The sequence below is a fragment of the Cavia porcellus genome, unplaced genomic scaffold, assembly GCF_034190915.1.
Source record: "Cavia porcellus strain 051 isolate PalLab524CR breed Dunkin Hartley unplaced genomic scaffold, mCavPor4.1 scaffold_28, whole genome shotgun sequence".
Taxonomy (NCBI): domain Eukaryota; kingdom Metazoa; phylum Chordata; class Mammalia; order Rodentia; family Caviidae; genus Cavia; species Cavia porcellus.
The window spans coordinates 45,304,525-45,328,782 of record NW_026947511.1 but is presented as its reverse complement, the minus strand read 5'-3'; the positions used below and the strand labels follow the sequence as shown (position 1 = coordinate 45,328,782).

The window sequence follows — 24,258 nt, the reverse complement described above, 5'->3', positions numbered from 1 at the left end:
TGTAATTTTCCTTCTCCAAAGACTGCTTTGATTAGTGGTAGAAACAGGGAGCTAGGAAGAGCATTTAACTGCTGTAGGAGTGGGGATGATCATATATTCCTCGCTTTGGGGCCTTCTCTGTAGGGCTGCTAACTAGTAAGCAGACTGCAGTTTCTTTTAACCATTCCTGCTTGTCTCTTTTGCAAGTAAGAATGTTTTAAAAGTGGGAGCATGTGTCCTTTGAAGGAGAAATTTGTTCTAAGGAAAACGTGCAATTATGGAAGAATTGGCGTGCACAGAGTTATCCACTGGACTTGTATTTGTAGTGTGCGCGCAAGCAAGAGCAGGAGAGAGCCTGAGTGGAAAGGCAGGCTGCGTTGTGGACTGAAAACTGAGGGTCGGTGTGAACGCCAACTGAACTCAATCGGTGTGCTGGGCGGGGGTGGCCCACCTGAGGACCAGCTTAAAATGGACACCTGGAGAGGAAGTGTAGCCCTGTGGGTTCTCCTAGCTGGTGTTCGGAGCTGTTGGTTCTCCTGTTGAAGCGGGTTCTCCTGGAGGAGCTTGTTGAGCTTCTTTCCTGCTATGAACTTGGCTGTTATCTCCAGAGCAGCTTGGGACCTCATTTTGTCACTGAGAATGGCTGGGGTTCACTTTGGGGGAGCTCTGGTCCGTACTTTGAGCATTGCTTCCTCCAGAGGGGAAGATGTGTGCTGCTCAGTCTCCAGGAGAAGTTCATCACGCTGGCTTCCTTACCATTAGAGGAGCTCAGGACCTCATTGTCACTGAGAATGGCTGTGGTACTTTTCGGGGGAGCTCTGGCTCTTTCTTTGAGCATTGCTTCCTGGCTCCAGTGCAGATCCCTCGGCCTGCTGGCACAGCTCCTTCACCCTGCTGGCGCAGACTTTCTAGTTTCCACTGCTGACCTTTGGGCCTTCCCAGGGCAGATCCGTGAAACAGACTTGCATGAGTCATTGTTATGGGCTCCAGGCCTCCAGCTGGACTCCTGCAGGATATTGCCATGGGATCCCGGCCCTCAGCTGGATTTTCTAGGTCTTTAGTGTGTGGACAGATTTCCTGTACTTTCTTTTGTATTTGATTCCTTGGATGAACATTATAAATCATACCATAAATTACGTGTCCTGTATTGTAATCATTTCCTTGCAAACCCTTGACTAAACAGTCTGTAATTCCTGTCAGTAAGAATGATTGCATAATTGGATATAGATTTGAAATGAAATTATTGTGACAGATTTAAAAATTGTTTAGTAAAATGAAAATGTTCATGCTTTAGAGAAACAGGACACAGATTTATGTACCATTATTGTAGTCATGCGAGCATCATTTAGAGGAAGTGTAATTGTTGGTGTGGTTTTATTAGTCGCCTCTTTGACACAAACAAAGATGACTTATGCTTCTAACTTCACTAATGATCTGATTAAAAGATGCAAGCTCATTTAAAACAAATCAAAGGATACAAATAGATAATATGTTAAGAGTCTGGAGTACACTAGACAGCTTTTCCAGTGGGTTTGCAGACATGTGAAAGCACAGATTTTTTTTTCCCTCTGACATAAGTTTACTCTTCTGAAAATTGCTCTTTGTGGCATTAGTAATATAATATGTACAGGGAGGCTCTTGTTAATCATTGCAATATATGAGACATGAAAATATGCCATCATTGATTCAAACAGTTCCCTATTGGATGTTCAGGTAATTTCTGGTTTTCTTCTTATAAACATGTTTCAGTGAGTATTTATTATTTTAAACTTAACCCTTTTGAAACCAGCTTATATATCTTTATACATAAATTTTAAAAATCGGGTTCATATATATATATATATTTTTTCAAATCCGTTTTATTCAAAAAGAAAAAAGAGGAAGAACAGAAACACTAAAGTTCAAAGCATGTCAGTTGGGAAATTCATATATTTTGGAACCCAACATTTGGAAGGTGATCAGTTAGCTGTAATTCCCCTGTTTAATGGACATTCTTTGCATTATGCATATTTCATCACCCTAGTTAGATGGTAAGTTCCTTGACAACAGGTGCTAAAATGTTGTGTGTGGTGGGGATTTTTTTTGCACCCATAGAGAATAAAATGAAGGAGACCCCTCAGTAAATTCTTACCAGGTGGCATCTGTGCATTTGTAAGGTGGCACATCGTTGCTTTTTAGGTTTGCAAAGCAGAGCAGAACTTTAGGGACTGAAACTTTCCCAAGGTTAAGTAGTGCAGGCGAGGTGGAAGTTGTTTGTTGTAGAGTCTTTCATTCCTGCTGCCTGAGTCCAGTGGAGATCTCAAACGCCATTACTTTGTGACATGCAGTTACAGTAGGAGGCATTTTAGAAAAGAGATAGGCCATGCTACCAGCACATCTTCAGACGGGCTGGGAGGAAAGTTAGACTTGCATATCTGCTACAGGTAGTGGGTTAGAGTTCGTGACTGTGTCGCCTGGATTGGAATCCCAACTCTACCGTTTTTAAAAAACAGCCTAGCAATGATAAGCACTGAATAAATGTTAGTTTTTAAGCATTCTTATAAATTTCTTGTTGGACCAGACTTGGTGGTGCACGTCATCCTAGCACTCTGGAGGCTGAAGCAGGAGGATTGCTGAATTTGAGGCCAGGCTGGGCTACCAAATGAGTTAGTTCAAGGCTAGTCCGAACTGCATAGTGAAACTCTGTCTCAAAAAAGACAAAAACAAAACAAAAAATCCTATTTAACTACAAATTTCTTGTTGAATGCCACTGAATTTAGAAAAATTGATAGTTACACGATGAAATTTCCTTTCTTATTTTGAAATATCTGCGCTACTAGCTTTTGTTAATGTACCGGAGGCTGGGTGGTATTCTAATTCCTCTGTACTAGGGCATTCAATAAGACAGATAAACTTGCTGCCCTCAAGGTGCCTGGGGCCAGTGGGAAAGGCAGGCATTATTACTTAATACTTGAGCCTGACCGCAGATCAGCTCTTTCCCAAGTCTGCCTACAATTCCAATGGAGACCCTCAGATTAGACATACACATTACCTTCATTTCTTGTGTGAGGTTGAGAGAGGTCCAGTTCTTCAAGGCTATGCAGCTATTAGTGCCAGAACTGGACTTCAAACCCAGGAAGTCTGATCCCAAAGCCTTGCCATATCCGTACTAGATTGCGAGTAAACGTATGTTAATACTGTGTGATTGCTGGGGTCTGTAGGGTACTGATTAACCCGCCTGCCTTTCACTGGATGCTGGAGTCACTTGAGTTAAGAACATGCACTTTGTTGCTGTAAAGCTAGTGTAGAAAATGCATGGATGGGTCATTCAGATAGGCTTTCTTATTTGTCCCTCAGCGAATTGAGCTTGCCCACCTCAGTCACAGGTAGGCTGGCTAGGAGCCCACCATCCAGCTGGTCAATGTGGGGAGAGGAGAAAGTGCCCTAGAAAGTGCCTTGGAGATGGCGAGCTGGAGGAGCTGGGTCACATGGACCCTTGGCCGCTTCCCCCCACGCAAGCCAGTTTAGAGAAGAGCAGAAATGTGCCGGTGCTTCTGAGAGAGAAGTGACTGTTTTATGGTTTAGGAGAAGGAAGAGGGCTGGGAGAGATCGGCGCTCCCTTCCCTTGGTGTGACCTAAAGAGGGGGCCGTGAGTGTGTTGTGACCCTGACTGGCTGCTGGACCTTCAGGTCATCCCTGAGGGTATAGCTGAGCCAGTATTGAAGGAGGGTGATTTTTAGTCCTGGGGTGGAATCAGGGTGAGGGTGAAGGATTCTTAGGAACCAGAAACGGCAGGTCCAGAATAGTTTCAGGAACTGAAAGGCGCCAGCGTGTTCAGATCTTAGAGGCAGGCGTGGGGGGTGAGAGGAACAGCACAGGAGTGGGCTGGGGTTAGGGGTTGTGGTTTTGATGGGGTCAGATCGCCCTGGCCCTTGCAGCCCAGATAAGACATCTGAAGCTGGGCGTGGTGGTACGAGCCTGTAATCCCAGCACTCAGGAGACTGAAGCAGGAGGACTGCTGCGAGTTCGAGACCAGCCTGGGCTACATAAGGGAATTCAAGGCCAGCCTAAACTGCATAGTGAGACCCTGTCTCAAAAAGATGAAAAGAAGGGGCTGGAGGTTTAGCTCAGTGGCATAAGCACCTGCCTTGCAAGCAGGCAGTCATGAGTTCGATCCCTGGTACCGATAAAAAGGAAAAAGACAACAAGAACAAAAAAAAAAGATGAAAGAAAAAGCAAAAGAAATCTACATTTTACTCTGTGTATCAGAGAAATTCGTTGAAGGACTCAGAGCACTGGAGTACCATATCTGATATGTTTAAAAGATTGTATTGGGTGCTAGTACAGAATATATTAACAGAGGGAAAAACAGGAAGCAGAGGGTTCAGTATAAGAAGGCAGACTTACGATAACAGATCCGTAATGAAGTGGGGGAAATTGAGAGAAGCTGAATTTGAATATTTTGGTGGTACAAACCACAGTCCTTGCTCTGAGAGATTTGGATGGCGGTGTCCAGGGGGCTGGAGGGAAAGGAAGAAAGGAAAGATAACCCTCAGACTTCTGCTTGACTGCATGCCTGTCGTTCATCCTATGATGACAGACAGAGGAACAGCTTGGATGTTTGGAACTTGCTACATACAGTAGGCGGACATCACAGAGCAGAAACAGTTCATGGCGGGCAGAAGGCAGCAAAGCAAGCAAGGGGAGACCACAGCTCTTTCTGTCCCTTACCCTGACTGTTTAGAGGACGTGGCACTCACACCCTTAATCCTAGTGCCCTTGGTGCCAGCGTTGCACTGTGAATCAGTCACACACACTAGACGCAGCCTCAGAAAAAGCCTCACCTGTGAATGCATGGGGCTTGGTGGGAGGGGACATCTAGACACAACCATAACAGGCACGTTCGAACCCTTAAGCAGTCTGAATCACCTGCCGATCATGTCAAAATACAGATAATCCTTTAGGATCTGGGATTCTGTTTTTCTGTCACCCTGTCAGATCTTGCTAATGCTTCTGGTCCACGGAGTACACTTTGAACCCCAGAGGTATCCATTAGTGGTTCTTAAACTAAAGTGTGTGCTGGAATCAAATAAAGGATTTGAGAAAGCACAGACCACCGGCCCCTGTCAGAGTTTGCTTCCGTGGCTCTGGTGGTGCCTGAGAATGTGAAGTTGCTGTGCATTTCCAGGTGAGGCGAGCTGCTGGTTCCCCTGCTCCGGGAGCCTCTGGTGAGCCAGAGGGCGGGAGATAACTAGAACAAAACGCTGCTGGGAGGACTGACTCAGGCGGGTGGGCACTGAGCACACATCGAGGTTCTGGCTGTTTTGCTGAGAAGGGGTGCGGGGTCCTTGGCTACAGTGAGGGCAAGAGCAGCTGCTGGGGAAGCCAGCGACTTGGGTTCTGGGAGAGCGTTGGGTGCTCCCTTGCGAGAAGGCGAATGCACTTGCTCGGGGAGATGGACACCGGGGAGAGCCCGCTGGAGGTCAAGGTCAGAAATAAGAAAAATGCAACCTATCTGCCTGACGGTACAGTCTTCTTTTTCTTTGGTCACAGCTAGTTCTTTGCATTCAGACACGAGGAATTAAATGGTTGAGGTCACCTCAGGTTAGATTGTATCCAGATGAGAACATCAGATGGGGAGAGTTGGGGGAGGGAGAGAGAAGTGACTGTTACCGCTGAGCCAGGCAAGAAATGAGGACAGGAGAGGGCTGAGGGAAGGACATTGTCGTCGAGGCCAAGTGAACGAGAAGCAAACCGACAGGGATGGGGCGACTGTGACGGAGCAGTGCTGGCCGTCAGTTTTGTAGGCAGGGCAGTTTTGGGGTGGGCGTCGAGGAGGGCTGGGGTGCAGCTGAAGGTGGTTGAGTGAGATGGAATTTCCTGTCGAGGTCAGGAAACGGGACCCTGGAGGTGCTCTCCAGCTGGGGGACAGACATTGGGAACAAATTTTTTAGTGAATGATGGGAAATTCCAGGTCAGGAGATAACAGCAACAGAGAGGAGCAGTGGATCAGGATTGTGAGGAGGGGCTTCTGGGAAACGAATAAGAAGCAGTGGTCTCCAAGAGGGATGGACTGGTCCCCTAGACACCCGCCCTGCTCACCAATCACAGGGTGCCCAGGCTGCGAGAGCGCCCTCTACCGGCAGGGCTGGGAGAGAAGGGCAGCCGCATTTAGCAGAGAGGCGCCCTGCGGGGTGCAGGGCTGGGTGTGGAGGACCGAGCCTCACGGGGAGTGGGGAAGGCAGACACTTGGGAAGGAAAGGGCTTCCTGGACTAAGCAGAGTGGTGAAATCCAGTTCGTTGGGGACGGGGCTGCTAATGACAGATGATCAGGAAGTCTCAGGTGGCCCATAGACAGAGATGACAGGAAGGTAAGGCATGGTAGGGTTGGCGCAATCGCGGACTGCAGCGGAAGTGCACGGCCAGTGCCTTCCCGAGCTTGCCCAGGGGGGGCGCCTCTGACCTCATCCCTGGCCGCACCCCTGGCTCCGCCCACGTGCCCCCCCCCCCAGCAAGCCCCCTGCCCCTCCTCGGGAGCTTTTCTCCTCTGTGGTCTGCACCTGGCAGCCGAGGGAGGCAGTGGGTAGTGTGAGCTCTGGGCCCGCTGCCCGCCCGTGTCCTTGCTGCTGACGGAGGGGAGGATGCTCTGAGGGTTCAAGTGCTAGCGGAAGAAAAGCAGTGGAAGCACTCAGCACCCCCTTGACTCAGAAGGGTTGATTCTGCCGTGATGATTTCTTCTCGCTGAAGCTCGCTTTCCTTTCCACCTTTGCGTGTTTCCCTTCCGAGCCGAGAGAGGGACTGTGCCGGCTGCGGCTGTATTCGCCCATCACTATGTGGGATTATTTTATTCCGTCTCTGTCTATCTCTCTGTGTCTCTGTCTCATCTCTCTGTCTCTCCTCCTTCCCCCTGAGGGCAGCAGTGTTGTGACTTGTTTTCTACTGCATCTCAGTCTCTGGAAAGTGCCAAATACTTCGTCTTCAGGAAATCTGGTGCCAGCCCATTTTCCTGAAAACACTGGTTACGGAGGGCCCTGCTCTGGTCAGGCGGCGTATGGTGACAGGTGACAGGGAGACCCGGCAGCATGATAGCCATAATCGAGTCCGTGTGTGGGAATGCTGCCTCATCTAGATTAGGCAACTGCCTGTTCTTGCAAAGTATTAAGACACAGCCTCAAACTTTTTTTTTTTTTTTTTAATCTTATAAAGATAAGCCAGCTGCAGCCACAAGCCGAGTAGTTGTGATAGACGTTAAGGTGTACAGAAGTTTGAAATATTACTCTCTGGCCCTTTATAGAAAACAAAAAATGCCAACCCTGGTTTAACTGCGTAGAAAAGACTAGAAGAAAATACTGAAAGTAGTAGGAGCTTTCTTTGGATAACAGAATTAGAGCTCTATTTAGTTTTTTCTCTTTGGTGGTTTTCTTTTTTTCTTTTTTTGGTACCAGGAATTGAACTCAGGACCTTGTGCTTGCTAGGCAGATGCTTATGCAGCTGAGCTATATCCCTGGCTTGGTTTTATATTTGTTTTGCTTTTTGTATTTCATTATAGCCCACTTAGTTTGAAAATGAAATAGCCTTGTAATATTTTAAAATAATATTTAGAGCACTTTTAATGGTGGGAATTGTTTTTTTTCTTTTTCTCCCTGTAGTGCTGCTTTTGACACAAAAACTGGGTTACGTGTGGCCGTGAAGAAACTATCCAGACCGTTTCAGTCCATCATCCACGCCAAGAGGACCTACCGAGAGCTTCGGTTACTGAAACATATGAAACATGAAAACGTAAGTGCTCTCTATTCAAGGAGAATCCATCCTGGTCTTGAATACACCGAGAAGCTGTGCTTTAATCCCTGTGAACAGCGGATGCTGGAGTGATTCCAAGTTTGCTTCCTGCTTCTCTGGGTACTGGGGTGTTAGTGGCCACTGGGTCATGGCAGACTTAAAATTAAATAGTGCCTCTTCCTGTAGTTCTGGTTTTACTCAAAGATTTCTACAGGAAAGCCCCTTTTTAACATTTAATATAAAAAGAGGATATGTTATGAAGTTCCTGATTTCTTAAAAACATTTAGCTGGAAGTGGTGGCATGGGCCTATAATTCCAGCACTCAGAAGGCTGAGGCAGGAGGGTCTCCATGAATTTGAGGATAGCTTAGACTACATAGTGAGCTCAAGGCCAGCCTGAACTACATGGTGAGACCCTATCTCAAACAAACAAAACTGAAAAAAAAATATCACTACCACCACCACCAGAATTCCCGATTTTGGTGACTGCCATTTGAAGGGAACTGTACGGTTGTGGAAATATGGTCAAAGAGATTTGAGAGTCATTTGGTTCAACTGATTGTTACTGTGTGGAAAAATTCAGAATCTGCCAACTTGGACTTAATCAAACTTTCTTTCTTATTTATTGGGAATGGAACTCAGGACCTTGTGCTTGCCAGGCAGGCGCTGTACTGTTGAGCTAAATCCTGACCCTAAACTTTCTTTTTTAATAATTGAACTTTTTTCTCTATAATAAGAAAAATATCAGATTAAGTGCTCCTTCACTAGTGTAACTGTTTTATTAGTATGCATTTTTCCTAAGTGAGACCATAAAAACAAAGATTTGTAATTACATGGGGTGTGCTATTAAGATCACAAACATGACTTTTTGTTTATCTCTGTGTTTTGTTTCCGTGGCATACCCTGTCTTGTACAGGTGACCTCCACTCCTAAGGATACTGTTCTCGAGCAGCTGTGTACAAACCTGAGGTTTTGAAATGCCCAGGGCAGCTGTGGATGGTGGGGTACACCTGGAGTTCCTGAGGCAGGTAGCACGGACCAATCAGCGAGACCTTGCCTCAGAATTAAAAAAAAAAAAAAAAAAAGTTGGAGGTCGTAGGTTTAGAGTGCTTGCCTAGTGTGTGCAAAGCCCTAGGGTCCATCTGTGTAACACACACACACACAACTTCAGTGTAAGCTGAGGCATCTAATCAGTGACATGTTTACAAGGAGTTGAAATATGTGGAAAAAGCTGGCAGGAGAAAAGTTAATTCCTAGGTCTGCCTAAAATCAAAATCAGTGTCCTTGCAGCTGAACTGATGTGTTTACACTTGGTTTCTAACACATTTGAATGTGTGTGCCCATTAACAAATGTGACACGGACACTGTCACAGCTTCTTAAGCATAAAGGATATTTCAAAATAGAATCCAAGCTAAACATTTATGGGACCCAGAGCACCTCTGGAGGCCCTGGGGGTCCCACCGATGTAGGTGATGCCAATTTAGGAACATCTGGCTTGGGAGATCACTAGTACTTTTCTTCCTAGACAATTTAAGCCAATGTTTGGGACAAAAAATATTTTGGGTTGTTCCCATCTGTGCTTTGATTTTTCTAGTAGCCATCAGAATCAATTTCCTTTAGGTTTTTTGTTTTTGTTTTGGTTTTGGTACCAGGGATTGAACTCACCACCTTGAATTTGCAAAGCATCTTATACCACTGAGCTAAACCCCTGTCTCTAGCTTTTTGTGCTTTAATCAGATGGTTATATGAAGATGGCTCGTGTGATACCGGACTGATTGTGTTTGGAACACAGTGTGCTTTGGAAGTTTGGAAGTCGCAGAGTGGTGAGATTTAGTTGTTCTAATTTTAGGACAGATAGCAATACTCCAAAAAAGACTGCTGACAGCATTAGAAGAATCGAATTTGAATCTGCCTAAGTTGTTAGAAGGATCTTGCTCACTAGCAGTCCATTTTTAATTAAGACGTTGAGGTTCTGGCCCTGGAGGCTGACCCCATAAATCAGATATTGGTGCTTTGTACTTTGGAACAAAAGCCAGTACATGTCGAAGGTCTCATAGTTCTGTGTTCTTTTGACAGATGTTCAGAGGGGAAATGGGAAGAGGTCAGAGGACTGTGACTTGCTGTAGACAGTTTCCTGCCTTTCAGCCTATTCTATAAACATTTATTAGGTGCTCACAATGTGAAAGTAGTTTTCCGGGCAAAGAACCAAGACTTCCAGTAAGTTTGAGGATTTCTAAATGAGTTCTTCTCCTTCACTCTCTTCTTCATTGTACTTTTTTTAAACGGCAGCCTTGAGTCACCACCTGCTTTTTAGCCAGCTGCCAAGTTTCTGGAGATGACTAGCATTGCTTAAAACTCTTTTGAAAATTTTGGGTATTAGTAACCAATAGAAATTTTTTTTTGTACCAGAAATCGAACTCAGGTCCTTGTGCTTTGCCGGGCAGGTGCTTATGCTACTAAGCTAAATCCCTGGAAGTAACCAGTAGAATTTTTAGGGGCCAGAATGCATAGGTGACCTGTTGATTATTTGTTTTGTTGCTTGAGCCCGGGTCTCACCAGGTAGGCCAGAACTCACTGTGTAGCCCAGGCTGGCTGCGAACTTGTGATCCTCCTGCTTCAGCCACTCAAATATTGGGATGATAGGCATGCATCAGCACGCCTGGCCTGTATGTATGATCTTCTACATACAGATGCCTCTGACCCACATCTTGAGTTATTCCTGCTGGTGATAATGAATGACAAAAGACAGGTTCATAATTATTACACGGGTGACTACAGTTGGGGGTGTCTTCTGTGACGGTGAGAGTTAAGCTCCCAATAAAGTCAGCTGGCTTGATCAGGCTGAACTTGCGACCTTGCTCTTATTAAGCACGGAAGGGATAATTAGAGAGGCGGCCTTCCAGCTGCATCTTTTGCTGCCTTTTGCTCCCGGGCCTGGAGATCTGTACATCTTGAAATTTAAAAATAAAAAAATCCTTTCATAAATTTTATTTGGAAGTCTCAGATTAACCTTGTTTGTATTGTAAAGATCCTTTCAGTTTTGTTAAAAATATTAAATGCTGTCTTTGATTGGTTGTGGAGTTTTAATTTTGGGGGGGAAGTAACAATTTACTAAAGATGTATTATCTCTACTTGTAAACCTAGACATGCTGTTACAGGATAATCGTTAGAGACCCTTGCTGCTTGTTTGTGCTGTAAAGATCCTTTCAGAAAGTCTGGTTTCTGTTCCTTCTAGGTGTTTGAAATCACATAATGGCGGGAGTAAAGGCATAGGCTGAGATACGACTTAAATTAAAAGGAAATTTCCATGAATAGATTATGGAATATTCCTAAAATGGTCTCCAGCTCTGTTGTAATGCTGGGAAACACTCGTGTTGCAGGATTTTCTTTATGATTAATACTTCATAACTACAGTGAGTGGAAGGGCAGTAAAAGTCTGCACACACAAAAATTAAAAGTGCCTTTGGTTTTGGTGCTTGCATTAAATACACGTTAAATGTTGTAAGTTAAATCTGTTTCTGTTACTATTTCCACGTTAGTTCATTGGTTTCACGTGCTTTTCACTCATTTGAGTCATTTTGTTTAGCTTTATGCTTCAAACTCTGTAAATGGCTGTTTCAAGAGCTTGCTTCTGTGTGCTGTCCTGTAATTGTGTGGGTGTGATCTCTGCTTGTTTATTAGTCAGCCTCTTGTGCTAGGTCCCTGCAGGTGCACTGTCTCCTTAATCTTCCCCCATAACACTGTAAAATAATCAGTGGTAACCCTGTGTCTCTCATTAGGAAGGTGGGGCTCAGAGGACACCAAATGTATTTACTAAACCGGATCTACTGTATCAAACATGAAGGCCAAAGGAAGGCTTATTTAAATGATAGACACAGTATATATAAATATTGTTGCAAGGAGTATGAGAATAGCATTGATGTTAAGTAAAAAGTCAGACATGAAACCATATGCAGAGTGTAACCCCTCTTTAATTCAGGTACATCAAAAGAAAGCAGCCCAGCATGCTGCTGACGGTCAGGATGGCTGGTGCAGCTTGGCTTTCTCGCGTGCAGTTGTGTGGCCAGGAGCCAACGGGCAGCCGTCTGCTTTGCAACAGGTTACGCAGACCTGCAAAGCTGCTGCTTGAATTCCCAGGCCACTTGTTCCCCTTCAGGGTGAGCTCGGTGATTCGGAGTACTCTCTAGGAGGCTTGGAGTAAAGGAATGGGCTGACAGGGTTTTGAGCTTTAATTTGCCTTTAGGACAATTTGTTTCCCTTGGTTTAGAGCAGCTTGGTAGCTGAGTTTTCCTGAAGATCATTTAGCTTTTATTCCAGGATTCCCTTCAAACCCACCTGCCACATTAGAGATGAAGTGTGTTGTTTCTCACTTTCAGTGTCTCACTGTTGAAATGAGGGGTCTGGGTTTGAAGGAGAACCAGCGGGCGTCGGGGTGCTGCAGGCGGATAAATCAGCAGTGTAAATCTGCAGCCTGTACCCGCTGTGGGTTTTCAGACAGTGGGGGTTCCTGTTGAGTAGCTGTCTGCTTTGTCCCCACCCTTTGGTTCATTTTAAACATTGTGATCTAAAGTCCTGATAATAATTAAAGAGAATTAAAGAATATAGTTCGAAAATGTTTTGGAATTTAAAAAATAAAATGGTGGCTTTACAGGTTGCATTTCTGTAGGATATATACTCTTTGTGTTAGTTCTTCAAGCTCTTAGTCCATGTGCAGGCAAGATTCTAACTCTTTTTGCCTTCTGATAAAACCATTGGCTGTATGTGAAGAGAGCCTAAAGCGAGAAAATTTTTAATGATGAATTAGGCTATTATGAGAAGTGATACCAACAAGTAGAAATCAAAAGCATAACAGGGGTAGAAAACCAGCTGAAATTATTACATATATGCTGCTTATTGACTGAGGTAGCTGGATTTGGAAATAGTTTTGCTTAATGTGATTAAAGCTGAAGGAACGTTTGATGCTTATTTACTGTTTGATCTCTTTTCTTTCCCTTTTTTCTTACACCAGGTGATTGGTCTGCTGGACGTCTTTACCCCTGCAAGGTCTCTGGAGGAATTCAATGATGTGTGAGTAAATGTTTCCTTTGCCTTCCTCTGCTAGAGGGTAAAGATTAGGGTTTCTGTTCCTGAACCAGAAGATTGCTTTTCCCCGTTATCCAGCTCTGCTCACAGTTTGGGGTGCACACGGAGGATGTGTGTTGTGGTGGTAGGTGTGAGCGGTTCCTCTGTCTCCAGCAGGTCACGCCCCCTTTGGAGAGTCTGGCTGGGTCCTTACACAGGGTCCGTGGAGGAGAGAGGTGACGCTGTTTTGATGACTGCTTTTTCTTCTCCACTTGCCCCTCCTCGCTTTGAAAGATCCTCCTTAAGAAATGTAGCCAAGCCCGTGTTCCCGACAGGCTTTTTGCTCTTTATCCCTGCGCCTGTAGGAGATGATGCTAGAACACAGGCCGCCCTTCGAAGTGTTGGGTTTACACGGGGACAGAGGGCAGAGCCCGCAGCTTCCACCGTCCTCCTGCCGGAAGTTTTGTGACCGTCACTGTTGCTGTTGCCTGGGGTCCTCCTAGGAGGCAGAGCTTGTGTCTCAGGAATCACGAGTGGGGTATAAGGAAAATGAAACAGAAGGGAGGAAGCTGCTGCAGGATTTGTTAGTGAGGGGTCACCACTGTGGGCAGCAAGGCCAGGACTGCCCAGACCTGAGAAGGCATCCAGAGTGCATCTCCGAGGGGGAGCGTCTGTGGGTCGTTGATGCCTGACTGCACATGTACCCGCTGAACTCCTGTCCATTCTTTCATTCACTCATTCAGCACCACAGCTGCTGAACGGAGCCGATTCTTTCTCACTGCAGCCGAAGTCCGAATATTCTTTATAACCGTCTCTTGGGAACAAATCTGTCCTATTTGTTGAATATGTCCTGAGTACAGAACATCTAGCAGAGTGTGGGCAGAGGCTGAGAATAAGCAGAAATGGGAGTCGTTCCCCTCAGTGAAATGCCAGTCTGGTGGGAGGAAGCAAATTCAGAACACTTTGGTATCCAAGTCACCAACTGGGTGACCTTGATGACTCCTTTACTTCTGCAGGCCCCAGCGAACTTCCCTGTAACATGATGGAAAGCAAAAAGCTAACTCTGCTCTCTGAAGACTTCTGAAAGCAGAGTGATAAGCTTGCCTTAGGAAAATAGCTCAGGGTTTACTTTTTTGGGATATCTGAAAACATTAGCACTTGACCAGGACTGTGGTTTATTTTGTTGTTTTCCAAAGTCATACAGCTCAAATTTGCACAGTTTTAAATCCCTAGGTTAATAGGCAGCCCGCAGGCTTCTTTGGAAGGCTGTATGTCGGAGGGAGGATGGTAGGCAGCCAGTCTGCTTCATTAGCAGTGGGCGGCTGCTGAATCTCACCGAGGGAGACAGTGTTTGGAAAATGTGCAGTTAAAATATCTAGATCTTGTAAACGCCTAAAGATGATGAAGGCATTCCTGTTGGCTTCCTGACGGTAATCTGGCTGGAGGCTACATACATGAGCATATTGTGTGCTGCAGATATTTGGAAAGGCAGAGATTTTACCCAGCCAGTGTTGCGGCCTGAACCCAGAGTGAGCTGCAACTTCTGCCAACCAGTGTTGCTTTTTCTTCATTGCTTTATCTCTGCGCAAGCTTAGTGGACAACAGAGTTCTGAACTTTCCTGGGATCTGTGTCCTCAAATTTCAGGAAAATTGCATTGTCACGGGTTAGATGGAAATTAGTCTTCTGCCATGTTTTCTCTGTTTCACAACTTCCCACCCCAGGTCTCCTACACTGAATTTTTTATGTCGGCTTCATTCTCAAAGAAGGAAATGGAAGTGGAGTCTTGGATTCCACAGTGATCTTGCTGGAGACCTGCGGCCAGGGCACCCCGGGTCACCTGACAGTCGTCACTTGGGTGAAAGGCAGCAGGCAGAGGGTCCCCCAGCCTCGCCCCGCACCTGCCCCGCACAAGGGTTCTACTAATAAGCTTAGCCTCTTGTTTGAATATAAACTGAACCTGAACCATAAGCATTGAATCAGTAAAGAGAATTTCTGGATTCCTATTTTACTGATTTCATTCAATATTTATCCACTTTCTACTGGTTCTAATACTAATATGTGAGGAGTAGAACAAATTAATACCTGCCCAATGAGTTAAGACTTCTAAGTGCTGGAAGAGAGCAATTCAGAAGATCAAGCAAAAGTCCAGGGAGACCTTGCACGGTTCAGCCGCCCCTTAGCCGCTTTCCCAGACGGCTGCTGCGCTGGTTTCTAATCAGAGCCTGCCACCCGTTCCACTGCGTTTCCCTCAGGACCCCGAGGGTCCCCTCGTGGGGAGCTCTCTTTCCCACCTGCATCACTTCCCACGCTGTCATCGGCCAGTCCTTGCCCTGCTTCGTCCTTAGGAACTTTACCATCGTACACCTGTTCCTGGCTTTCTTCACTCTCTGCTGAGAGCCTGCTGGGGTACAGTTTGCTCCTCCTTTTCTAAGTTGTTGGCACTGAGAGGAGTAACAGGCACCTAGCTGCCTGCAGTGGCCAGGTGAAGGCGGGTTCGCGAGGGCGAGGTGGGCACAGGTGTCTTCGGGGAGGGCTTTGTAGGAAAGGGGCCTGTGTGCCTGAGCTTGAAGTCTTGTGGGTGTCGGAGAGGTGGGGGATGGGAGCTGGAGGAGGAGCTGGATGGGCCGCGATCAGCAGTGCGGCTTTGTCCTGCGCCTTAGTGTCCAGGTTGCCCGAGCCGGCAAAGGGTACTGGGCGGGGAGTGGAGGGTGCGATTGGGACAAGGAGGAAAGGTTTCCCCCCGTACCAGGGATCAAACTCATGATCTTGTGCTTGCCAGGCAGGCGCTTGTGCCACTGAGCTGTGTTGCCGGCCCTTAGAGGTTTTACTTCTCTGTAATATGACAACTCTGTCTTCCTTTTTCCCCACAGAAACACACTCCATAATTTTCAAGAAAAAGATTTAATTTTAGTAGAAGCAATGTTTCTCCTGAGTCTTTATTAACATATTAGAAAAGTTTTTGGGTGAGTGTGTGAGGTGGAAATCTGAAATGGATCTAAGACTTCTGGGAACAGAAAGTTACATAACAGTGCTCTTTAATATTAATACCTGGTGACAGTTTCCTTTTTTCTTCTCTTTCTGTGGTCCTGGGGATGGAGCCCGGTGCCTTTGCACTAAGCTGATCCCTGCTCTTTTTTTAACTTTTTGAGACAGGATCTCACTAAGTCATTGAGTTGCTCAGGCTGGGCTTGAACTTGTGATCCTCCTGCCTCAGCTTCCCAGAGTGTTGGGATTACACATGTGCACCGCCATGCTTGGCTTGGTTTGAATTCTTGACATTACAACCATGTCCTGTCTTTCAAAACATGGTCCTAGGCATGTGGGTGAAACTGCAAAACGTGTGCTTAGGCAGTTCTGTAATATAACGTGATTTTAGTCGGTAGCATCTTGTGGTTTACGAGGGCCTGGACATAAGTAGGAGCGAACTGTATCCCAGCAGGCTCACAGGCAGAGTGAAGAAAGCCAGGAACAGGTACAACCCTGGGAAGCGCATATTACCACCTCCAGTTTTCAGATGAGGAAGCTAAGGTTGTAAGAGATGAACCCAATTATCTACTAACACCTATAAAATTGCTTCCCAAGTTTTTTGGTTCAAAGGCTGTGTTATCATTTGAAAGCTGGCTAACTGCGTATGGAGGAAATGCTGTCTGTCAGAAGTCAGTGGAAATGACGGTCACTCTGTCTTCCTGTTGCTTGCAATCTCATAAAAGAGACAAAGCATAAAGACTCCCTAGTATAACTGGAGGACGGAGTCAAATTGGTAGTGTCTAAGGGACATGCAGAGTGGACTCAGACCATGAGAGGGGCGTGGAACAGGAACACTTCTAAAAAAAGTAGTGACTGGGTTTGGAGAAGCAGATAGGGCTGGGGTGTGGAGGTTGAAATTTATTTGAGAAATCAGAAAAAAGGAAATTGCAGTTTGTGCAGGATGGAGAAGTGTTGTAGAAATAGAGAACCATGGATTCTCCCTTTGTATCTGGGTAACGTGTGTAAATTCTGGGGTGTGTGTGTGTGTGTGTGTGTGTGTGTGTGTGTATGCTTGGAAATAATGCTGTTCCTCTGCCATGGGAAGAAATAACCCAGTCTAGACATTTGGGCTCAGAAATACTGCAGTTCTTTGAGATTAGACTGAGTACTCACAGTAGGTAGTAGAGGAAAGAAATGATCTGGGAGGAAGCGGAGTAGCTTCACTGTGCCAAGGTTAACCTTTGCAGGAGTTCATTGGTTTGGTTTCAGATGGGGTCTTGCTGTGTTGCAAGGCTGGTCTCCAACCTGTGGGCTCAGGTGTTCCTCCAGCTTCTGCTTCCCAAGTAGCTCTGTCTGCAGGCAGGTACCCCGCACCTAGCTTCTGTTTGTGTTTGTGTTTGGTTTTTGGTTTTTCCCTTACCAAAGAGGTCTGCGGAAGTGATAGTGGTGGCTGGTGAAGCTCCTTGTAGCTGCCTTCCCTGACTCACATTTGGAATCTAAATAAACTGCACATTCTTTAAGAAAATACCACCAGGCTCTGTCTGTCTATGATAGTAAAATGCCGTCTTCTGTCTCTAACTAGGCAAAGAAACTTCAAGGCCATGCCTGGAGTTGAGCCCTCCGAGAAATCTCCCCATGTTAACCCCTCCCTCAGCCCGTGGGGGTCCTGCTCCCATGTGCCCTCCAGCACTGTGTCCTCTGTAGCTCTAGCCGTGCTCCTTGAGCCTGTGGTAGAAACACCGCCTTCTCAGCTCAACTCTGTCCGCTTTTTCATGCTGCCCAACAGGAAGCGTTTGTGGGTGGAACGAACTCGGGAATCAGTAGTCGGTCTTGGGCTGCACCGCGTCACTGATCGAAGCTTCGGCTGACGGCCCACCGCTGTCTTTTAACCAGCCTTCTTGGTCTCAGCCTCTAAAGGAGACCGTACGCTGGAGCACTGAGCCTGGTGTGGTCGGTGCCAGAGATGCAGGGGGTACATCGTGGTGACATGATTGATTTAAGTCAAGACGGTTTGTTGAGAAATAGGCTTGCTAAGCTGTCTGCTCGGATGCTGAGTAGTTCTTTAGAACAAGCATTGAAACCAGCCAGGCTGCTTACCAGATCAGATCATGGCGTGCGTGTCTCAGTCAGAGGTGCCCTCGCCCTGTCTCACTGCGTGCTAGAAGGTGCTGGTGACTTGTGCTGAGTCATGTCCTTGGTAGTGATTGAGTGCCTACTGTCTGCTGGACATGGCTCCAGGTACACTGGGGACTACACGGAACAACAGGTAGCCCTGCCCTTCTCGAACACTCTACAGGTAGTCGGCAATTACAAGTATATAAAAGAGGAAATGATACCAAATGTTAGCAGCGAACACTGCAGAAAAGAAAAAGTAGAACAGGAAGAAGAGTTAGGAATCTGAGGGCAGTGGAGAGACGTTAAAGTGGAGTGGTAAGGGAGACCCTCGGGGTGGCTTTTGAGCAATAATCAGGAGTAGAGAAATTTGAAGTACAGATATCTAGGGGGGAGCGTTCCAGGTGGAGGGAGCAGTTCCCGTGCAAAGGCCCAGTGGTGGGACACTGTGCTGCACTGGGACAAGAGCCTGGCAGCCAGTGTGGCACTGAGCGCCAAGGGAGAAATGCCCAGCAAAGTCAGCGACTGCAGCAGGGCTCTACGGGCCCCTGAGAGGGTTTTTGTGTTTTCTGGGAGCAAAATAAGGCACCTTTGGCAGAAAGGAGAGGCACAACCTGAGTTTCATTTTCAAGGAATCGCTCTGCTTTCTGTGCTGACACCCAGGGATCACTGCAGACGTTTTCCGAAGCGTACTTACACTTTGTCAGTTCTGGATTGTCCTGGACCCCGGGGAACAAAAGGAAGAGATGCTTCTTGGGGATTTAGCTCAGCGGCACAAGCGCCTGCCTGGCAAGCGTGAGGTCATGAGTTTGATCCCTGGTACCAAAAAAAGAAAGGAAAAGAAATGCTTCTTGTCTTCTGATAAGTGCTTTGAATGGCACTGACATTTGTGTTCATACATAGGCTCCTACTTACATGCTTAAAAACAGGGCAGATGCTGACAGGGGCGTTATCGGAGAGGTGCTACCACAGGAGGCTTGGGAATGGGGTAACCTGGGGGACCAAGAGGCACTCAGAGCAGAGCTCTGCCCTCCAGCTGGGACGGTACCTGTGACTCAGGAGACTCACTTTGAGAAACGTGACTTAGAGGTTTTATACTTGGCTTAAATTTAAAGGAGAATGTTTTCCTAGGGGAGAAAGAAGATTGGTATCAGGCTGTGGAATAGTCCTTCCAGTCCTGAGTCTGGCGTAATTGCTTTTTTAAGGATGGAGAACTGGATCGCTGTGCGGCTGTATTTCCCTACTTTGTTTAATTTAAGGAGTTTAACTTTTAATACATTTTAAGAATTTAATTTGGGGGATTTGACACTTAGTACAGAGACAGTGGAAGGTGTGGCCTTACTAAAATGTAGTTAAATACGCTTTCCAGAAAGACATAGTAGATGTATTTTGTGACTGTCTATATAATTTGGAGATTGACTTTCTGGGCATGAGGGGGACGGTGCTGGAGGCTGAGCCCAGGAACTTACAGAAGTTAGATAGGTGCTTTACACCGAGCCCCACTCCAACCCCCAATTGGACTTTATTTATTTATTTGTTAATTTTTGGTCTTTTTTGAGGCAGGGTTTCTCTGTAGAATCAGGTTGGCCTTAGACTCCTGGCAATCCTCCTGCTTCAGCCTCCTGAGTGCTGGGATTACAGGCGTACACCACCACACCTAGCAAACAGAATTTAAAGTGTGTTCTCTGTCCCCCCTAAACCCCCCTTGTTTACTGTTTTTAGAAGCTGGAAAACCTTCCCTAAAAAGTGACATTGCACAGTGCCTGCTTTTGTCCTCTGTTGAAAGATTTATTTTGGAAATCTTTATATATATGAAGTTGAAATTTGCCAGTTGATGGGCACGGATTGATTTGGGGGCTTCCCGGAAATAACGTGTAGTGATTAGGGAATTCCCGTGGGACCCTTCTGCCGATAATGGGCTTCCAGCTGGTGGCACAGTAGTGTGGCAGCAGTGTTGACAGTACGCAGCAAGTGGCTCGACAGTCCCCTCTCGTTCTGGAAATCTTACAGATAAAACGGTGAAGGGGATTGAGAGAAATTACACCGTGGGGGACTAGTCTACCCAAAAGACTATTGCTAGATTCTTTCTTCTTCATAATGTTATCATGATTAACATTATCAACCGTTATCTTGAATTTCTGACCTAATTTCAAAACAACTAGTTTTTCACAGTACCCACATGGCATCAGATTATGACAGATGGAGGTTTAAAACTGCAGTGACGATGATTAGGGTGGGGTTATGCTAGTTCTTGCTGAAGAAACTATGCGAGTTTCTTCATTAAAGATTGATTCTGATTACAAGGATTGAGAATCATTAAGAAAACGGTTGAGGTGATGTTTCCCTAATCACTGTGAAATTTATAAAACTACCCCCCCCCATTTTGGGGATTAAACTGAGGCCCCTTGCACTGGCGTATGTCTTGACTCTTCTTTCTTTTTTCTTTTAATTTTGAGGCAGGGTTTTGTCACGTTGATAAATTGGCCAGACTGGGATTGAACTTGAGGTCCTCCTGTTTCTGCTTCCCAGAGTGCTAGCATTAGAGGCATGCTCTACTGTGTCTGGGTCATAAAACTTTTTGAAGAGGTCATTCTCTTGATGCGAATTCTGTGGAAGACTTTGGAGGCAGTCAGTGTGTGCTATGATTCAGATCGCGCTCTCCACACAGGACATTGTGGCTCCCTTTTGACCTTGAGCAGATTACTTACCCCTGTCCTGTGCTGGTGTCCTGTTTCTGAAGTCCCGATGGGACTCGCCCCATGAGACACTGACAGTGAGGGGTGTGAAATGCCGCACAGTGAGGGGCTCAGCACAGTGAGTACCAGCTGCCTCTGGTTGGACTGTGTTGTGTTTAAAACATCTCTCCAAGCCGGGCGTGGTGGTGCATGTAAGGTAAGCCCAGCACTCAGGAGGCTGAAATAGTAGGATCATTGCAGGTTCAAGACAAACCTGGGCTGCAAAGGGAGTTCAAGGCCAGCCTCAACTGCATGGCGAGACCCTGTTTCCAAAAGACAAAATGAAAGCAAGCAAGCAAGCGTCACCCAAAGCTGCCTTGGTAAAAACACTGAGAGTACTTTACTCTTTCAGTGACCTAGAGCGCACCCTTTCCTCAAAGCACTATGAACATTGAAGTTTTAGAAATACAGAACACTAAAATCTCACCCTAAGTCTAAGGTTCCATCTAGGCTGCTTCTGGTGATCTTGAGAGCGGCAGCCTACAGGAAAATCACGCTAGAGGAAAGAACTCCAGTTCCTCTTCGAGGGAAGCCAGTACCCGCTCTGACCTTTAAAAAGTTCACCTCGTGGTCCTGGCCTGGCGGTTCCGTCCCCGCGCTGTGCAGTTGAGTCACGAGCGGGTTATGGCACTGGATCTAGAACTGCGGTGGTGGACCTGTTGGACTCGAATATCATTGTTCCCTAATCCTACCACGGAAAGGGGACCAATAACCAGTGCCACGCCCCTGGCACATAGTTGTGGAATGGCTTGTCCTGCCCACGGGCAAGCGTGTTCCTCCTTCCTGTAAGGGGAAGGCAGGGATGTTGTCAGGGAGCAGTAACCTCAGTAACTCCTGAAAAAGGAGATATAAGAGTAATTCAGTTCTGCATCAGCAGGGCTGGGATTTAGCTCAGTGGTGCAAGGTCACCTGCATGGCAAACATGAGGTTGTAAGTTCCATACCTGGTACTTAAAAAAATTAGACATACGCTAATTTAATTGTAGGAGGAGCAGATAAGCAATGCTTTAAAAGTAAGCCATTTTCTTTCTTTTTCTTTTTTTTTTTTTTTTTTTTTTTTTGTCAAAGAAGAAAGCAAGCTAGCGAGCAAGCTTTACTTTGGCCCTGCACTTAGTTGTCCTGTATCTTTCTCCTGCTTCCCAGGTACCTGGTGACCCATCTCATGGGGGCGGATCTGAACAACATTGTGAAATGCCAGAAGCTCACGGATGACCACGTCCAGTTCCTTATCTACCAGATCCTCCGGGGTCTGAAGGTACGGACTGCGTCGGCGATGCCTGGGAGAAGCGGACTCTCGGCCCTGCCCTCCCTTCCGTGAGGGCTTAGAACAAATTGGCAAACAACTGTTCTTACAGAGAGTGCAGACACAGAAACACAAGCGGCAATCATAGGCTGAGGAGCTGGCACGATCGCTCCTGAGCACACTGGTTTCTGTGCTGCTCACACCACGGGTGGTTTTATAAAAGCAAGTCTAGGCGTCCGCTCGTGTTGCCCACAGATACTCTTATAAGTGTCTGAGAGGTCAGGACTTCTCATGTCACATCCTTCAGTTTAGTTCGGAGGCTTTTAAAAACTCCTCAAGGAAGCTAATTTAATTGTGGGAGGAGCAGATAAGCAACGATTTAAAATTAAGCCATGTTTGATATTTAGCCTCTCTTGAGTCCTTATTGAACGGCAGCCTGTCAGTTAGAAAATAGGTTGAAATGTAAAGGGAAGGAAGTCATTGGCCACAGAAATCACTAACAGCCGTGGTAAATACGTGGGATCCTGGCGATCATGCTGATTTTGAAAGCCAGCGTGAGCACCACGGTTCTTACTGCTTCATGAAAACGTACCGCAAATATGTCCCGGAACCTGTCAGTGGGAAGTTAGAGAGAACTTGGATCTAACCGACTTTTCTCTTTGCAGTACATACATTCAGCCGACATAATCCACAGGGTATGTGTTGTGGCGCTTTGCTTATTGTGGGGACATGGGCGTGAGGGGGGCTGGAGGAGTGGTGCCTTCATCTGAACTTTCTTTAACTTTTGCCATATTGATTGATTGCAGCTTTGCTTAGATTAAGGCTGATCAAAGAAGTTTTTATGTGGTGTATGCTTGAGGCTCATGTGGCCCAGACACCACGATAGGGTGAGGGCAGCCGTGGGTGTGTGGGTGAGGTCTTGGGTCCCCCTTGCTGACCTTGAGGAGGTAACTTGTCATGCGTCACGCAGCTGACCGTGTCCTCTCTGCTTGGTTCCTAGGACCTCAAACCAAGTAATCTAGCTGTGAATGAAGACTGTGAGCTGAAGGTGAGAGGGCGGGCGTGACGGTGGTGACCGTTTCTCCCATCTTGAGATTGTTTAACTGGCCAGGCAAACCGTCTTCAGGAATGGATTTATAAGACCACGATTGTAAGAAAAAATATTTCCATCTTTCAGAAGGTTCCTGGCCCCTTCCTAGTAATTTTTACTGATATTGTAGATTAATCTGCTCGAGTTCCCAATGAGGGGGATCCTATAGTGTGTATTTTTGTGTGTCTGGCTTTGGCTTAGTACAGTGTTTTTATCTGTACTGTTCTATATGTATCAGTGATTTCGTCCCTCTTACCACCACGTACTATTCCACCTGACAAAGGTTTCAGAAGTTAATTTATCCACCTGTGATGGGCATTTGGTTCCGTTCCAGTTTGGGGATGTGTAAAGCTACTAAGGCAAGCCATTTTCTACATGTGCAAGCCTTTGTATGGATTTGTTTTTACTGTTTTGTACGTAGGAGTCACGTTTTTATTTTTCATTAATTTTTTTTTTTTTAAGTCTAGCACTGTGTTCATCGTGGACCAGGAAATCCACTTAGGAAAGTGCTCTCATGTTCCTTTTTTAACAAGACAGCAGGTTATTCCCTGCCTCCTGGAGAGGTCTCAGCATCTTAGTCTATCCCAGTGCCTCATTTCTCTTTTTCCTCTTAGATTCTGGATTTCGGACTGGCTCGACATACGGATGACGAAATGACAGGCTATGTGGCCACCAGGTGGTACAGGGCTCCTGAGATCATGCTGAATTGGATGCATTACAACCAGACAGGTGCTGCCCGCCTCACGCTCTGTGCCTTAGCAGTACTAACCTGAATGAGTCTGGTAGAGAGGCAGTGGGGTCGGGGGAGGCATCTGGCTTCCCTGGTGATCCTGTTAATATCTACAAAGAGGAAATATTTCACTTGCTCAGGTGGGGAATTGCACTGTTCTATAGAGCTCTTCCAGACTTTGTGATTGAGCAACTGGGGTTTTACTTACTTATATTTTCCTCTGAATATTTTCTGAGGACAATGCATTCATACTCTAACCCTTCAGTATTACTTGAGAAGTCTGAGTGTGGTGGTGCATGCCTGTAATTCCAGCTCTCGAGAGGCTGAGGCAGGAGGATCATGGCAAGTTCAAAGCCAGAGTGGGCTACATAGCTAGACTCTGTCTTAAAAAAAAAAGAAATTACTTAATAGAATCTACTGTGCTACCAATAAAAAAAAAATTATGGTAGCCCCTTATGAGTAGCTTCATTCTTTTACCTTACGTATGTTTTAACTTGCCCTATATTTGAAGGTCTTAATAAACTGCTGTATATCTATAAAAGTATAAAAAAAAGTGAGTATAGGGGCTGGAGATTTAGCTCAG

At 46.1% G+C, this 24,258-nt stretch overlaps 1 protein-coding gene across 2 annotated transcripts in view; it reads left to right on the top strand.

The window, feature by feature from the left end:
• Window positions 1–24,258, top strand: part of Mapk14 (mitogen-activated protein kinase 14) — a 61,120-nt gene that overhangs the window by 17,557 nt on the left and 19,305 nt on the right. For both annotated transcript variants that reach the window (XM_003473894.5, XM_003473895.5), the window contains exons 2-7: window positions 7,608–7,737; window positions 12,746–12,804; window positions 21,756–21,867; window positions 22,521–22,550; window positions 22,856–22,903; window positions 23,560–23,674. In XM_003473894.5, coding sequence (XP_003473942.1) covers window positions 7,608–7,737; window positions 12,746–12,804; window positions 21,756–21,867; window positions 22,521–22,550; window positions 22,856–22,903; window positions 23,560–23,674 — 494 coding nt within the window. The remainder of the gene's footprint in view (window positions 1–7,607; window positions 7,738–12,745; window positions 12,805–21,755; window positions 21,868–22,520; window positions 22,551–22,855; window positions 22,904–23,559; window positions 23,675–24,258) is intronic.